Source organism: Schistocerca nitens, chromosome 10 (genome assembly GCF_023898315.1).
Source record: "Schistocerca nitens isolate TAMUIC-IGC-003100 chromosome 10, iqSchNite1.1, whole genome shotgun sequence".
Taxonomy (NCBI): Eukaryota; Metazoa; Arthropoda; class Insecta; order Orthoptera; family Acrididae; genus Schistocerca; species Schistocerca nitens.
Genome location: NC_064623.1, coordinates 98830954 through 98848696, shown reverse-complemented (window position 1 = coordinate 98848696; position 17743 = coordinate 98830954). Strand labels below are relative to the sequence as shown.

At 42.0% G+C, this 17743-nt stretch overlaps 1 protein-coding gene across 1 annotated transcript in view; it reads right to left on the bottom strand.

The window, feature by feature from the left end:
• LOC126210665 (WD repeat-containing protein 36) overlaps window positions 1–17743 on the bottom strand; it is a 96195-nt gene that overhangs the window by 32719 nt on the left and 45733 nt on the right. The window contains exons 5-7 of the mRNA XM_049939995.1: window positions 13532–13756; window positions 11659–11871; window positions 7407–7597 (exon numbers count right to left, since the gene is read on the bottom strand). Coding sequence (XP_049795952.1) covers window positions 7407–7597; window positions 11659–11871; window positions 13532–13756 — 629 coding nt within the window. The remainder of the gene's footprint in view (window positions 1–7406; window positions 7598–11658; window positions 11872–13531; window positions 13757–17743) is intronic.

The following is a 17743-nucleotide window of genomic DNA, read 5'->3' as shown; positions in this document are numbered from 1 at the left end:
TTACTAACAAAAGATCGAGGTAGCATCACTCTTTCATTGGTTACTCAGGAGTATAATGGGAGAGCCCACTTGATGCCCACAGTTTGGGCAAGTGTATACCACGCCAAAATATGGGTTTGTTAGAGGCACTTGTCTATACACTTGCTTTGCAACTAAGTTGTTGAGCCAGGCTCCATTTGGAACTTGCTGCAATCTTTGATGAGTTTCCACCATCTACTGTGGTCTTCAGCAAGCTCCTCCCATTTGTCACAGCCAATGTTACGTGCATTCATACCCTGCTTGGTACAATCTTTTAAGCACATATCAGGTCTTCCTGGGGACCTCCTGGCATATGCTGTCTCACTTAGCAATGCATGTCAGGGAAGACGGGAGTGGTCCACACAATATAAGTGTCCACCACAGGCAACATTTCTCGAGTGTGGCAGTTATACTCGGCAGATCCGCAACATTCGGGACCTTCTCATTTGGCACCTGGTCCTTCCGTGTTAACGCCTAGAATGTTTTGTAGGCACTGCGGATGCAAGATGTTGAACTTACATTATTGTCTGGCATACGATGCCCAGGTCTCAGTGCCGTACAAGAGGGTGCTCAGCATGCATGCTTGATAGATGAGCATTTTTGTGGTCACCATAAGATTTTTTTTTTTTGCCAAATACTCTTGTGTGGAGCATCCTGAAAGTGTTTGTCGTTTTGCTAGTTCTTGCGTTTACTTTATTGTCTGGAGGAAGATCTGATAGTAGTGAACCAAGATAACAGAATTTGTCGAATACATTCAACAAGGAGCCATCTCATCTTATGGCATGTGTAGCTGTGTCTCCTTGTGCCATAACCACAGTCTTCTTTACCTTCACAGACATGGAGAAGAGCTTGTATGCAGTGGCAAATTTGTCCACAAGCTTTTGAAGGTCGTCTTGAGTATGTGCTATGAATGTTGCATAATCAGCGAATAAAAGGTAACTTACAAATAAGACCTCACTACAGTGCTTGGATCTGAGAAATGCAGTGATGTAAAGTTTCTCGCCAACCCTGGTATGTAGATGGATGACCAGGTTCGTTTTGCCAAAGGCAACTTTGAAAAGTAATGAGAAGAATATAACAAACAGGATGGTGGTCAGTATATAGCGTTGAAAAATTTCTCTTTGCACAAGAAAATTATACAACATGCTTCCTCCACATATCACAGCATCATGAAAAGGCCCAATCATGTTCAAGAGTTTTGGATGACACACTATCTTCCTGCTGACTGTCAAACGTCTTATTTAGGTCGATAAAAGCCATAACAATGGGGCCTTCTCCTCGCAGCATTTTTCCTGAATCTGTCGGAGTGTGCCTCTGTGAACAACTGGAAATTTAGTGCTTTTATACACATATGTAAAAATTAGCTTCTGCACAGAGAATAAACTAGGAATGGAGATAAAGCACAGAACAGGCAAACCTCAAAAATATACAAAGTAGATGGGGCGACTGCAATACGTTCCACATTGGACAAATAGAATAAAAATATACTATAAGACACAAGGAATGCAGAAACAAATGTGAAAACAACATCTCCACATTTAGTAGGACTCTTCGGGAAAATCGACACTCTACAGCAGATACAAACACTAATCTTTCCATTCTTGATAGAATGGGCAAAAGAAGCGACAGAGGAGTTTTGAAGATTGAGAAAATATGGTTGTGGAAGCATAAGTAGGAAGTGAAGGACAATATAAAGATGAAACATGGAAACATTTTTATAGGAATAATGTTATTGATTTTTGCTATTTACATACATATTGGAACAAATCACTATTGGAATACTATCTTCTATTTCTCTATGATAATAAAATAGTAGAAATGACTTTTCCATTGGTCACAACACAAGGCTACCACCTCTCCCTTCTTCCTATTCACATATTTGCAACAAGTTACTTTAATAGGTTAGCAAAAATCACTGTAATACTGTTTCAATAAATGATTGGGTGGAAGACATTACTGCTCAAGAATTTTATACGAAGAAAACATATTTATTATATATACTGAGAAATATTAATTTCTAACAGAAATACATGCAACACCCACTAGGATACAGTCACTTTACTGACAAGTGATGTGACAGGTAGTTCACTGTAGAGGTATATGATAACATATTTAGATCAAATTAAACACACGTCACAATAAAGGGTGCCCAAACAGTTGTAACAATAAGCAGCTTATGTGTGCTCGGAGTCTTCACATTTTCAATAAAATCTACTCAATTTACATGACAAATCACTTGGAATACAACATTTGCACTTTTGATAGCTGTCTCCGTGACGTCATGAGGAGCTAAAATCACTGACTAGGGCTGGCATGGTTTTGTGTTTACATAGATGTAATGGTTGGTTGGTTGGTTTGGGGAAGGAGACCAGACAGCGTGGTCATCGGTCTCATCGGATTAGGGAAGGACGGGGAAGGAAGTCAGCCGTGCCCTTTCAGAGGAACCATCCCGGCATTTGCCTGGAGTGATTTAGGGAAATCACGGAAAACCTAAATCAGGATGGCCGGACGCGGGATTGAACCGTCGTCCTCCCGAATGCGAGTCCAGTGTCTAACCACTGCGCCACCTCGCTCAGTAGATGTAATGGCTGTGACTGAAATCTACCACAGTGACAAGTGCACAGAAGGTAAGTCGAGCAGCTCCTAGAAGCTCCATCCCGCCGGGAGACCGAGTGACATCAGATGACGCGAGGGGCTGGTGCCACATTTGAAACTGGTACTCACGTGTCCCTACGAGTGTTGAGCCTACGTCTTACCTTTCAGTCCATGTTCAAACCGAGCTCCCGTGTCGTACTAGGTGTGTACTCCCAGTCTCCATTAAAATTGCTGTTGTTTATTCTAATGGCAGACGCTTCATTGGTAACAGAATCCCAGTACGATGGTATTTGAGTCAAAGCTCTTGCCTTCTCAAATAGTATTTTATGCCCTTTTCTAGGCAATGTTCAGGCACGGTCGACTTCTCCAGTTTGCTTTGTGTGATGCTTCAGACTTAATGTACTGGCCGTGTGGATCCTGGCCTTGCTGTAAACAAGCCCACTTCCCGATTTGCTGTACCTGACATGACCATTGTCGCTGCTTTCCTCGACACTGTGACAGAGAGAGAAATGCCAAAACGATGCATCCGACAACACTGGGCACCGTAAGAGCACCATGCCACCTTTTCAGCTGAATTCCAATTCTGCATATAGCATCACAAAGGACACATACACGTGAGGAGACTCTAGGGAGAAGAAATGTTGCCAGATTTGTTCTCATCATTGGCATATAGGCCCAGTACTTGGTATCACTGTATGTGGTGCCATTGAGTTACAACACCATCACCTCTATTTCACACCGTCAGTAATTTGGACATGAGCTATTACATTTCTGAGATTTTAAGGACAGTGGCTGTGCCATATCTTTGAGGTCTATTCTATATTATCTTTCAACATGTTAATGCAACACTGCATGTTGCACTTGAAGCCCTGACCTAATTCTACACAGAAGGTGTTCAATTATTGCCCCTGCCATCATTTTCTCCAGACCACTCATCCACTGAGAGCACCTGGTTGCAAATTGCCAAGAGACTGGCATTCCACCATTTGCCAGCCTCTATAATCTGGTACACAATTAAAGCAGCACAGAACGACACATTCTTATCTTTCTTCCAAGCTCAGTTAGAAACAATTGCCAGCTTCAATGGAGCCTGTGTTGTTACAAGATGCGGCAGTTCTGTTTACTTTATTTCACATGTTCCATACCCTTAAATTTCCACAAATTTAAGAGGAGCATTCAGTAAGTAATGCAACACCCCCACCCCTGCCAATTTCAGTTGGAAAAATGTGGAATTTGTTGTGGGACAGTATGGAATATTCCCGCTTCAACCTCAATAATTCCATGAAGTTCCGATAGGTGGCGGTGGTATACATAGCTTTCAAATACTGTCTAATGGAGGTGCTTTCGAAGAAAAGCAGAGCATCACAGATACACTAAGTGATCAAAAGTATCTGGACACCCCCAAAAAGATAGGTTTTTCATATAAGGTTTATTGTGCTGCCACCTACTGCCAGGTACTCCACATCAGCGACCTCAGTAGTCATTAGAGATCTTGAGAGAGCAGAATGGGGCGCTCTGCGGAACTCACAGACTTCGAATGTGGTCAAGTGATTCGGTGTCACTTGTGACATACATCTGTACACGAGATTTCCACACTCCTAAACACCCCTTGGTCCACTGTCTCCAATAAGGTAGTGAAGTGGAAACATGAAGGGACATGTACAGCACAAAAGCGTACAGGGTGACCTCGTCTGTTGACTGACAGCGACTGCCGGCAATTGAAGAGGGTCGTAATGTGTAATGGGCAGACATCTATCCAGACCATCACACAGGAATTCCAAACTGCATAAGGATCCACTGCAAGTACTATGACAGTTAGGCAAGAGGTGAGAAAACTTGGATTTCACGGTCGAGCGGCTTGTCATAAGGCACACATCATGCCGGTATATGCAAAATGATGCCTCGCTTGGTGTAAGAAGTGTTAACACTGGACGACTGAACAGTGGAAAAACTGTTGTGTGGAGTGACGAATCATGGTACACAATGTGGTGATCTGATGGCAGGGTGTGGGTATGGTGAAGGCCCAGTGAATGTCATCTGCCATCATGTGTAGTGCCAATAGTAAAATTCGGAGGTGGTGGTGTTATGGTGTAGTCATATTTTTCATGGAGGCGCCTTGCACTCCTTGTTGTTTGGCATGGCACTATCACAGCACAGGCCTAGTTTGATGTTTTAAAGACCTCCTTGCTTCCCACTGTTGAAGAGGAATTCGGGGATGGCGATTGCATCTTTTAACACGATCAAATACCTGTTCATAATGCACGGCCTATGGTGGAGTGGTTACCTGACAATAACATCCCTGTAATGGACTGGCCTGCACAGAGTCCTGACCTGAACCCTACAGAACACCTTTGTGTTGTTTTGGAATGCCGACTTCGTGCCAGGCCTCACTGACCGACATTGATACCTCTTCTCAGTGGAGCACTCTGTGAAGAAAGGCTGCTATTACCCGAGAAACCTTCCAGCACCTGATTGAACACATGCTTACGAGAATAGAAGCAGTCATCACGGCTAAGGGTGGGGCACTCATATTGAATTCCAGCATTACCAATGGAGGGCGCCAAAAACTTGTAAGTCATTTTCAGCCAAGTGTCGATATACTTCTGATCACATAGAGTATTTATAGGCACCTGCAGAATGTCTATGCAGACCTGGCAGTGGAAAAAAGCACAGCGAGTTGTTGGGCAAGGCATCTGACATCATCACAACAATGCCACATAAACCTGTCAGATCTCCCATGAGCCGGCCGGCTGCACACTGCTGTGACTCCTGCAATGTTGGAACATGCAAACACACAAATTCGAGGTGACTGACACTTCACAATCAAATACCTCACTACACAACTTGATGTCTCTGTTGGTTGTGCTGACACACTAATTCATCAGTTGGAGTACTCAAAGGTGGTGTGCCCACTGGGCTCCTTTCCGCCTAACAGAAGACCATAGAGACCAACGAAGGACCACCTGTACAAAATTGCCTGCGCATTACAAGACTGATTGTGAAAGTACACGGACAATGGGGAGGTTATTGATGCACCAAGACGTTGGCTCTGACACTCACCAGTAGAGTGGTATCACGAGGGCACACAGACCCACGCAGTAAGGTGGCATAAGGGCGTTGCATTCAATGGAGATTACGCTGAAAAATAGGGTTTTTTTAGTTAAAAGATTGGGCAATAACATGGTTTAGTGGAATCGTGAGTAAAACCAACCTGCTTTCAGACAAAAATGTGTTGCATTACTTTTTGAATGCCCCTCGTAATTATGTAGTCTTCCTATTTTGACAATATTATGAAACGGATCGACTGTTATTCACCACACATAGGAGATGTTGAGTCGCAACAGGTAAAACATAAAGACAACTATGTATTTGAGCTTTTGGCCAAAAGGCCTTCTTCTAAAGTACTCCTCTCACTCACACGTGGGGGAGGGGGGTGGGGAGTTGCGCACACACTCACTATCTTCTCTGTACATGCACAATAAGTATAATTTCATTATTTGCCATCCTTGCTGCTGTTGCAATCTTAATGGCCTACAGTGTATGTCCAATATTTTTAATTATACCTGAGCTCACGTTTATTGCATCCTGCTGCCGAAATTCATCTGTCTTTATAGTGCATACTGATATGTGTGTGTGTGTGTGTGTGTGTGTGTGTGTGTGTGTGTGTGGCAGGAGTGTTAGGAGACAGATAAAACACTTAAAAAACAAAGATGCATCCACTTGAGGAGATGAGCCTTGCAGCTTTTGTTCTTAAAGTGCACCCACAGTATGCAACAAAGAGAGTTTACAAGTCCATAGGGAAAACAGATGTGTTACTGTGAATGAAATTGCAACAAAATTTGCAACAGGGAACAGTGCAGTGTAGCAAATGATTCAAAGCTTGGGTTATCAAAATATTTGTACCCACTGGACCCCACACACACAAAGACTACAAAGTTCCGAGTATAGTAATCACCTAACGCCTTCTTCAGAATTTCAAAAGTGCAGATGAATTTTTCTTGTTAACTGTGACAGGTGATGAATACTGGTTTGATCACTATGAACCCTAGATAAATTCCCAGATTGGCACAATCTGGATTTCTCATCAAGATAGAAAGCAAGAACAGTGTGATTGGCTGAGAGAGTCATGGGCAAACAATTGCATTCTGGTTGATTTTTTTTTTTTAACCTAAACAGATCATATATCCTGTTTGCTACTTCCAGACACACACGAAGCTCTGTCATGCTTTGCAAATAAGTGCCTTTGGAAGAAGATTTTTCTGCAGTGTGATAATGTGTTGACTAACTCTGGTTGCCACTGTGCAGAAAATTGGGACTTTTGGGTGGAAAAGTTTTCCACATACTAGTTAAAGTCCCTACTTGTCATCCTTCAACTACCGTCTTTTCAATTATGTGAAACAATAGTTGTGAGACCAACACTGAGAGACCCATTAAGTTGTACACTGACGTTTACTGGCAGCTGGAATGGACGTCTACCACAAGGGATTTTACAGATTTACAGACCTGCGAGGAAAATGTGTGCAAAAAAAGAGACTATATTGAAAAGTAACAGTAAAGTCTTTAGACTAAGATAATGTACTAGGGATGTCTAAATAATAAAAATTAATATTTATAACAATGGGTTGCTCACAACTAGTACTGACATTACAACCCAGCACATTGTCATAAAAATATTTATGGTTGCTTCATAGCTGCTCCTCACAGGTTTCAGTAGACATAAAAACATCCACTTGATTTATACATATTTATGGTGGGAATAGTATCTATTGAAGACAACAAGCATTCTGACAAACCTTTCATGCATTAGCCTGTGGTCTCCCATTCTCAGTTTGTCATACGACCAGGTAGTGACAAAGGGCACTCCGAGGTGCACAGCCGCAATCCCGTCCCACTCCTTTTCACGCGTGGTTTCATATGCAAAACTAGTGATGGGGGGCATAATCAGTGGATCTTCAGCAATGCCTCCTTTCCGTTTTTTAGATGCCTGCAATATTAATCAGTATTCTGATACAAATGAATAATATAAAACTACTTTATGTTTCTAAGAAATAATTAAAATACTAGCTAGTTTTTAATTTCACTGCATATTCATATAGTTAGACTGTAATATTCACATTTCTTTTTAAAACAATATGTGTAAACATTAAATTTAATTAATGTTTATTGTTTAATTTAGGAAAGCACTTGTTTAATCCGCAATGTGCCTTTGCTTCTACTTTCACACAATTTAACTCACTAAAAATGGTGTTTACATCATTCTTTTTGAAAGTTCAAACCAGTTTGAAGCTTTAGCCACTTAAAATTTTTAAAACGAATTTCCTTTATGTTTGTGAAACTATAGGGAGACAAAATGGCTGGTCAGTAATTAAATTCAGTGGGTGAAGTTCCAGTAGCATGTGGTGGTACACCACATAATGTGAAAAAATAATATTGAAGAATTTCACAAATTTAACAAAACTGACGTCTTAACAAAATAAATATTATCGCAGAAAATTCACAAAGGCTATGTAATCAACTAATATGATCTACAATTGTTATTGTTATCTCTGTTCCTTAGAAAAAGGATCGCACACTTCCCTTTCGTTTCTTGGTAGTGTAAGAAGCCATTTTGTGACGAGGCATGAAAACCTGTAAGTTTCACGTAATATTTAGACTAAATATAACCAAATATTACTTAAAATTGTCACTAATATTTTACCGCAACAGATCCTATATTCATGAAGTGAATGACTTTAATGATTTATGCAAATTTTATAGGAGAACATTGGTGCGGAGGTCAATGCCACTGTTCTAAATGATAACGGCCCGAAGTTGTAATAAATATTTTAAAATTTGCTAATTTTGACAAATAATAAAAGTAATTGTAAATGTAGGAGATTTCTCTTGATTAGTGGTTCTTCCTTCAAAGTAATAAAAGTAATCAGTTTTCCAATATTGAATCATATTTAAGTAAAGTGACTTCAGTAAATTTTTTTGATCTCCACTTAACGGAAATTGCGAGAATCTCCTCAGCATTACAATTTCACAAAAGTAAAACAATTAATTAATTAAGCAGTGGTATATCTGCAATATTGTGTGTTGGTGGTGTCTTTCAATATAAAAACAGTGTGTCGGGCAAACTAACTGCGAGAAGTACCACAACTGAGCCACTGACGTAAATAATTTTCCAGTTGTGAAGCAGCCCGAATAATACTAACTCTAACTTCACGTAACAAATAAAAGCCAAAATACATAATGTAAAAAGAACCACTACAAGCACTGGTAAGACAAACTTAACAGCAATTAAAAAAACTATTCCTCACTTTTGGTACTGTTACGAGTCTTCCTCAGTGAGAGGAGAGGGGAAGGTTAGGAAGGAAGGGCAGGGCACTTGATCCCCAGGATGAAAGGATGTAGTGGGGATGAGGGGAGACAAATACGAAGGGGGGAAGGGGGGAGAGAGAAGGGGGGAGGGAGGGGGTAGAGAGAGAGAGAGAGAGAGAGAGAGAGAGAGAGAGAGAGAGAGAGTACATTCATAACCACTGCACCAGCTTCAGTATGGAGACTGTAGGACAGAGTGATAAGGCAAAATGTTGTTGTTGTTGTGGTCTTCAGTCCTGAGACTGGTTTCATGCAGCTCTCCATGCTACTCTATCCTGTGCAAGCTTCTTCATCTCCCAGTACCTATTGCAACCTACATCCTTCTGAATCTGTTTAGTGTATTCATCTCTTGGTCTCCCTCTATGATTTTTACCCTCCACACTGCCCTCCAGTACTAAATTGGTGATCCCTTGATGCCTCAGAACATGTCCTACCAACCGATCCCTTCTTCTAGTCAAGTTGTGCCACAAACTTCTCTTCTCCCCAATCCTATTCAATACCTCCTCATTAGTTATATGATCTGAGAACTTGACATTGTAAGAAGTGGTCATCTCTCTCCGATGTTTCTCTTCTCGGGCCTGTTCCTGGTCTCCTTGCAAAGCTTCCAATTTCCCTCTACCTTTGTATGGTTCTAGAAATCATGAAGGTGTAGTCCTCAACACTTCTGCATTGCAATGCATGGTGCGGCCATTTTCCACCAAAACAACAGCTTTTGTAACTTGTTCACAGCTAAACAGCATATTTATTTCAGAAAGCTGATTACAACAATCACAGGAAGAGCCTACAAACACAGGTGACTGAAAGGGGAACAATTCAGGGTACAACAATAAGCACTACAAGAGCGGGAAAATATTATTCGCTCACATTCGGTGATGAAGAAACAACAATTCAGGCTAGTGTAATAAACAATCAACACTTCATTATTGGCTTGCAAAGCAATACCAAAAACATACCCCATCTCAGAAAAATGGTTGAAGTGCTTCACTTTGATTAAATAGATAATTGCAGAATGATTACACATCATTTATTGAGTGTTGCGTTTTTTTGTGCCAGTCAGTGTACACACAATTTTTCATCATTGTGAATCTCTCATTTTATAAAATATTAATGTACAGATTCAAGGCATTCCTTAAAGCGAAACAAGGTACATGAAGTAGATGACATTACCTCAGAATTATCTTAGGGAGGCTCAGCTGTCACAAAACTATTGCACCTAGCATGCAAGATATAAGAGACGATAAACGGCCTCAGCAAAATCCCAGCAGTAATTTGTACCCATTCAGAAGCTTAATCATGAGAGTTGCCAGAGTTATCTTTATGAGGCAGCCAAATGAAAACTGAACACATGTGACAGTGGCATCAGGGAATGGTACCATCCAAAAGTAATCACCACATGCATTAAGATATTTATCCCACTAGGAGATGAGTTTTGTAGAACACAGCTCGCCATTGAAAGATTCACAACTGTACCCTCTCCTACACTTCCTTATCCTCAAACCAACATCCACGCTCGTCTTTCCTTCGGTCACCAAAGGGGTGAAAACCACATGGTGAAGGATCTACGCTGCAGTGTTTCCCAACAAAATTGTTGGAGTGCAGCCTTTATCTGATTCGCAGTATGGGGGCAGGCATTATTGTGCAACAAGTGAATTCCGTATGATAGCATTTCAACAGCCCAAGGGCTGACAGAAAAGCCAACAGTGGAAACTTCCAACATCTCTCCCACCAAAGAAATCCAAAGTTCACGCAAGTTCTGGTAAGGTCATGATGTCATCCTCCTTTGACTGCATGGTCCCTCTGCTAATGAGTTCCTTAAGAGTGGGAACACAATCAATGCTCAGCACTACGAAGACACTTTGCAGAAACTGTGCTGCACCATAAAGTCAGAACGCCCAGGAATGCAATTTGATAGTGATATACTCCGATGAATTACCATTGAGTAGGAACCTCCTTCTGCTGGAGAATCACTACTGGAGAAACCAGTAGTGATTCTCCAGCAGAAAGAGGTTTCTACTCAATGGTAATTCATCATTTTATAGCTTTATAACTTTATGTATTTTCTTTAATGTATGTAGTCCTCTAATTAAAGCTTTGTATATGACTTGTAGGTCTGAAGATGACCACAGAAGTGGTCGAAACCGGTCACCTTAATAAATAAATCGTGATCAAGACTGTTTTTCAGTCGGACAAGGGATTGCAAGAGTGGATGAGGTTTTGGACCTGTCAGCAGCTGACCGCATTCTACAAAACAGGACCTGACTGTTCTCTCCTAGAGGGACAAATGTCGTAATGCATGTGGTGGTTACTTTTGAATGGGACCATTCCATCACCCTATTGTGGTGGGTATTTGGTTTTCTTTTGACTGCTGTTCTTAGTATGACCCATTCCTTCACATCAGTTAAGTACGAAGTGAACCACTTACTTATTATACCTTGAAAGTCATTGAGCTTCTTCAAAACTAAGTTAGATTTCCAAAGTCAAACGTTTTGTTGCACAAGAATACTGAAGATTAGATGGGTACATCACATTACTAATGAGCAGTTACCAAACTGAATTGGGGAGTGAGGGAATTTATGGCATAATTTGACTAAACAAGGGATCGGTGACACATCCTAAGACATAAAGGAGTTCTGTCTTCATACTGATGACCAACAGAACAAACCTCAAATATAAGTGAACATTCACCTTACGATTATACGATGCCCGCCCGAGACTCTTGTTAAAAGTCTCATTGATTGTAGAAAAGATTCGTAGTGTCGAATCACTTCCTGCTGTGACCAAATTCCGTGAGTCAACAGTTCCATGGAAACGAACACAGCTTGGCGTCCCCGAATGACCCTCACGCATCCGCAGCAATCTCGGAGGCTCTCCAGAATCACCATCAGACATCAGCCACACCTGTGAAATGAAAAAATCGAAAATTTGCAGGTGAAAGTACTGTGTTAGACAAATATGTACATTCCCACAATGGATCTCAATTAAAGTTACTTGAATGGAAGTAGAGGAAAGCAAAAATGACAAAGTCATTATACTTTTTGGGCACTCAGAATGATGAAGTATCATATGAGCTTACAAATTAACTTCTGTAGCAATTGTGTGAAGCGAATGCCCTCTGATGAGTTCACAGCACAATCAGCTGTATGCACCATTACTTGAAGAAGGGGAAGGTGCACCCAGAAAGTAAGTTCCAATGACTGATAAAGAAAACGAAAACATCACCAAGAAATATTTATTGGAATATTTACAGAGATTCACTGGCTACTTCTCAACATAGTCACCACCATTGCTGCAGCATTTATCATAATGATGCATCATCAATTGTATACTCATGTCACAGGAACCCGTCACCAATGCCTGGAGCCACGAAGTCACTTCAGTCCGCTTCTTAGCATCATTGGGGAAACATTTTCCTACCAGAAAGAGATGAAAGTCACTTGGGGGCGAGGAGCAAGGTACCTGTAGGTACCTATAGAAACACAGACGGAGTGCCCGACACACAGCAATGACTACCTGGTAAAGCTTAACTTCTAAGCTTATGACTTGAACCAAACTACTGTAGCTGTATCTTCATCCATTCGACCTAAATTGTGTCTCATGTTACAATGCACCAACTTTGTTTCGATATGGAGGTGCGGTCTAAAACTTTTCTTTCCCCTTGAATTACGAGTTTCAAATTTCAGGTGCAGCTTAGATTCGTGAAATATTTTTTCTTTGATTTCGAGTCTCATTTATCAAGTAGGGCTTAGATTTGAGTGCGGCTCAGATTCGAGTAAATACGGTAGTTACAAATGATTAGTAGCAAAGCACAGTCATCAGATTTGCAATTACACAATGTTATCAACAGATAAAGTAGGTGTATGTGTGTGTGTGGGGGGGGGGGGGGGTGAGAGAGAGAGAGAGAGAGAGAGAGAGAGAGAGAGAGAGAGAATGCATGTGCTTGTAGTTGGGATTGTGCATGCATGCGCGTTGGTGTCAGCAAATACAGTGGTGTGCACCTAGGGCAGTGACCCCTTGGGGTGATGAGAAATACAAAGGTGCAGTTAAGTAACAGTGTAACACATGATGTTTCGACCAACTCTGCTGCTACTGTTTGTATTGTGTGCTTTGGTGCGGGTGTAGAGCATTTGGTGTTGATTTTCATATCAGATTATATATGCTGAAGGTAGGCCAGTCTAGTATTGACTATGGGTGACATAAAGCAAATGCAATTACATTAAGAAGTCTCAGCAATAGTTTTTCGGGGCTACAAATTTTTCCAGGGAGTTTCAGAAGCAGAAACATTGACACAATGTGTCACTCACTCTACACTGATAGTTACCACTGCAAATGATGCCTGGAGCATTTGGCTCGAAATAGAACCAGAGGATACACTGGCAATGTTGCGAAATGTCTCCACCTCTCTCTGTACAAAACACGTCACATAGCCACCTTCTTACCAACATCATATCATAGTCAACTGATCAGCCACCCATTACAGACTCTTTCCATTTTACAGGCACCCACAGTGAGTTCTCACACAGCCATGAAACTCGCGGGCTGTGGTCAGCCGCAGCCTGACCTTGAGCGAGTTGTCCACAGAGTTGGTGACGAGCACAGGCTCCCCCGGCAGGCAGCTCATGCCGACCACCGCGCCCGCGTGCCCGCCCGTCAACTGACCGCATGCACGTCGCTTGTCCAGGTCCCACAGCACCACGTGGCCCGAGGGCGCCGCACTCAGCATCAGTGGCCGCGCCGCCGGGCTCGAGTCGGTGCGGAAGGCCACTGCCGTGACGGGGCCCCAGTCCTTTGTGCAGAGGAAAAAAAAAAAAAAATAGTCACTGTAACGAGACAAATCTCTCTGGGCACTTTTCTCAAAATTTAATACAATAAATTAATTTCCATGCTTGTTTACGAATTTCTGTGTTAAATTTGTGAAATCTGTATTACTTAAGAAAGGAAAACTTCGACTAAACATTTGTAGGAACTACCTTGACCATGTGACTAGGTACAGCCATGTTCCAGGTGAAAATAATGTATGGTTCCCCCCCCCCCCCCCCCCCAGGAATGAGTTCTGGAGAGTGTCACACTTTCTACCTTCCTTTCTGTTCCCCACCCCCTTCCTCCCTCCCATCCCAACTCCCCCTCCCTCCAAGTATAACTTCCTGGCACTCAAACTTTAAACATTCAACAAATGCCTAGGATTTTAATAATAATAACTCTAAAATATACACTCTCCGCTCACATTAATGTAACCACTCGTCAAAAGCCTCTATAATGACCTTTTGCAGCGTGAAAGCCATGAGACGTGCAGGAAGAGATTCAGTGAGATTCTGGAAGCTATTAACAGGGATATAGAGCCATACCAACTCCAGTGCCATGGCCAAATGCAGTAGGTTTCTCAGTAGAGGACCCTTGGCACGAATAGCCCAATTGACGTGGTCCCACAGATTCTTTCCTTATTTTTTCTTTTTATGCCCTAAGGGACCAAACTGCTTAGGTAATCGGTCCCTTGACTTACACATTACTTAAACTTATGCTAAGAACAACACACACACACACACACACACACACACACACACACACACACACACACACACACACACACACACACACATCCATGCCCGTGGGAGGACTCGAACCTCCGGCGGGAGGGGTCACGCAGTTCAAGACATGATGCCTCAAACCACGCGGCCCCACAGATTCTTGACTGGGTTTAAATCCAGGTAGTTTGGTGGACATGGTAGTAGGATTAACTAATCACAGTGCTCTTCAAACCACGCACATGCAATGTGAGCTGTGTGACGTGTTGCATTGTCCAACTGGTAGATGCCATTGTGCCGAGGAAAATCAAATTGCATGTAGCAGTGGACGTGGTCTCAAGGATAGATGCATACTCGCGTTGATCCACTGTACCTTCCGCAACGACAATATTACGCAGGGAATGCCACGGACACATTCCCCAGAACATTACACTCCCCACTCTGGTTTGGACTCTTCTAATGATTGTTGCACGATGTTTGCTTTCAGGCATTTCACACCATACATACCTGTCCAATGGATGACACTGTTGATCTGCAAGATACAACAGATCAACAAAAGTATGCACCTGTGTCCTGGGGACCACGTCCACCCCTAAGCGCAGTTTGTTTTTCCGCAGCACGATGGCATCTATCACCAGGCTAATGTGGTGTCACACAGCTCACAATGTATGTGTGTAGTTTGAAGAGCATCAGGATGAGTTTACCATACTCCCCTGGCCACCAAACTCACTGGATTTAAATCCAATCAATTGGGGTGTTCGCAGCACGGATCCTCAACCTGGCCACCAAACTCCCTGATTTCAAACCCAACTGATTGGGCTCTTCGCAGCATGTATCCTCAACTGAAAAACCTAGTGCCACCGACCATGGCATCGGATTCAGTATGACTCCACATCACTGTTGGTGCCTTCCAGAACTTCGTTGACACTCTTCCTGCACGCCTCACAATGGTTCGCACTGCTTAAGGTGGTTATTCAGGCTTTTGACAGGTGGTCACATTAATGTGACTGGACAGACAGTAGATAATGTCACAATTTATGTAATAGGAAACGAAACTGTGGACTCATAATTAACAGTATTAGATTAGCTCTACGACTGCAACCAAATGTCTCCAGACTATGGGTACTTGAGTGTGTAAGTAAGAACGCTGTTTCTTCTAGTTGGTTCCACAACCATTTGGGGAGCTAAGTATTTTTCCTTTTCTGTCTTGCTTCACGCAACTTTTCGTGGTCTGCTGGTTCTATCTGTGGACTTATTGTGTCAGATTAGTTGTTGGCAGGAGATATGGTCACCTGATTGAATGTTTTCTGTTACCGTTTGAGCCGCAAGCACATCCATGTAGTCTAGCTCATTGTCAGGTCACTGAAAAGTATCCAGTATTAAATATAGCTTCTAAATTTCTAGAATTCCCAACCATTTTTAGTGTAAACATCCACACTACTTTGTTTTACAAAAATTAGCTGAGAAACTTTGAAATTGTTCTATGTAAAAATATAAACACATATTGTAAAAGTAAAATGTTCCTTGGAGGAGGGGGGAGAGGGGAGGGGGGTGGTGGTGGTTTATATCCCCTCCCCTTCCTCCTTTCTTGGATCCGCACCTACCTCACAGCCCAACAATTACTACTTCTCTTTACAGCAGGTTTGGCCAAGGCATGCGAAACTCCACCATGTACACAATGTGCTGCACACATGTGGTCTTCGCTTTGCTCAGTCCTTACCAGAAGTATTCGGTACAGTGTATCATTTCGTTTAGCAGTGCGGTGCAGCACTTTTCAGTTGTCATGACTTCCTTCAGTTAGACAAAATTGTGATGTCAACAATGTTTATCCCTTGCTATTTTCTGTGGTATACAGGAAATTCACAGGTCCAGCACCTGTTTGCACAAAAACATGGATTCTAGTAATCAAACCTTTATAAACGAGTAGGAATGACAGAAGAGAAGGATGAGAATTCTCAATATCTATCTTGCAGTTGAATAATAAACGATTACTGCAGATTTACCACGGAACAACATTACAACACCACGCAGAAAGAATATAAAGATTTAGCTGATGACGAAAGAACCAAAAATTACAATGATCGCCAGACAATTTGTATGAGATTCATTGTTCTATGCATCTTGATGCACTCTGCGCTAAATTTGCAGCACCAACAATGGTATGGTGCATGTGATGAAACTGATAGTACAAATAGTGCATTTTCTCAAGTCACATGCATTATTATACTGTCAGCTGCAACAGGTTTCGATGCACTGACTGGAGCATGTGGAGACTTAACATATTTCTGCAAAATACAGTGCATCCCCAAAGTTACGGTGCATTTACGAATGCTCATTGTGGCTAACAGAAACAAAATGGAAGGTTGAATCTTGCTTTACACAGAGCACTATCACAAAGAATTTCTGTAGTACGATGTTCACTGGTGTGCACACATAGATGATGACACAACACAATGAACCATATGGCAGCAGCAGATCAGGGCATCTCAGAAAAGATGTGGATGGTACAAAGGAAAGTTCAGTGTGTTCTGTGGTGTTAAATTCTAATTGTTGCGTGTACAATGAACAACCACCAATTGGTGGGATAAGCAGTTAAAGGATACCGGTAGTTTTATTGGACAAAACCCTATCTCGTAGGTCTTCGGTAAGAGGGGGGCTGTAGAAGCTATACAGGATAGCTAACTGAGGAGCCCTAAACAATTGGTGTGCAACTGAGAATTAGGCCTAAAACAGACTACAGTTCATAAAGTTTTAAGGGAACACCTCCAATTTTTGGGTTACAAATTGCAGTTACTGAATGCTATCAAACTGATTGATAGACCCAAACAATTTGAGTTTGTTACAGATACGCTCATCGAGATCGACTGTGATAGACAATTTATGAAGAAGGTCGTGTTTAGTGACGAGGCAACATTCCACGTCTGTGTTCACGTCAATTGTTATAATGTCAGAATAAGGGCTCCTGAAAATCCTCGTACCTACACAGAGTACAAACGCAGCACCCCTAAGGTGAACGTGTGATGTGCCCTGATGCACAATTTAGTTATAGCCTCATTTTTCTTTGTAGAATAGACTGTGATATCAAACAACTACCTCAATATGTTGCAATTGTATGTTGCATGCAGAGCCACAATTTCCAGAAGGTGTCCTCTTCAACACAAATGCACTCCTCAACACTACACTGAGGTATCATGTACCGATAGCACCCCACAGCGTTTCAGGGTCAGTAATGGAATGGCAAGTTTCCATTT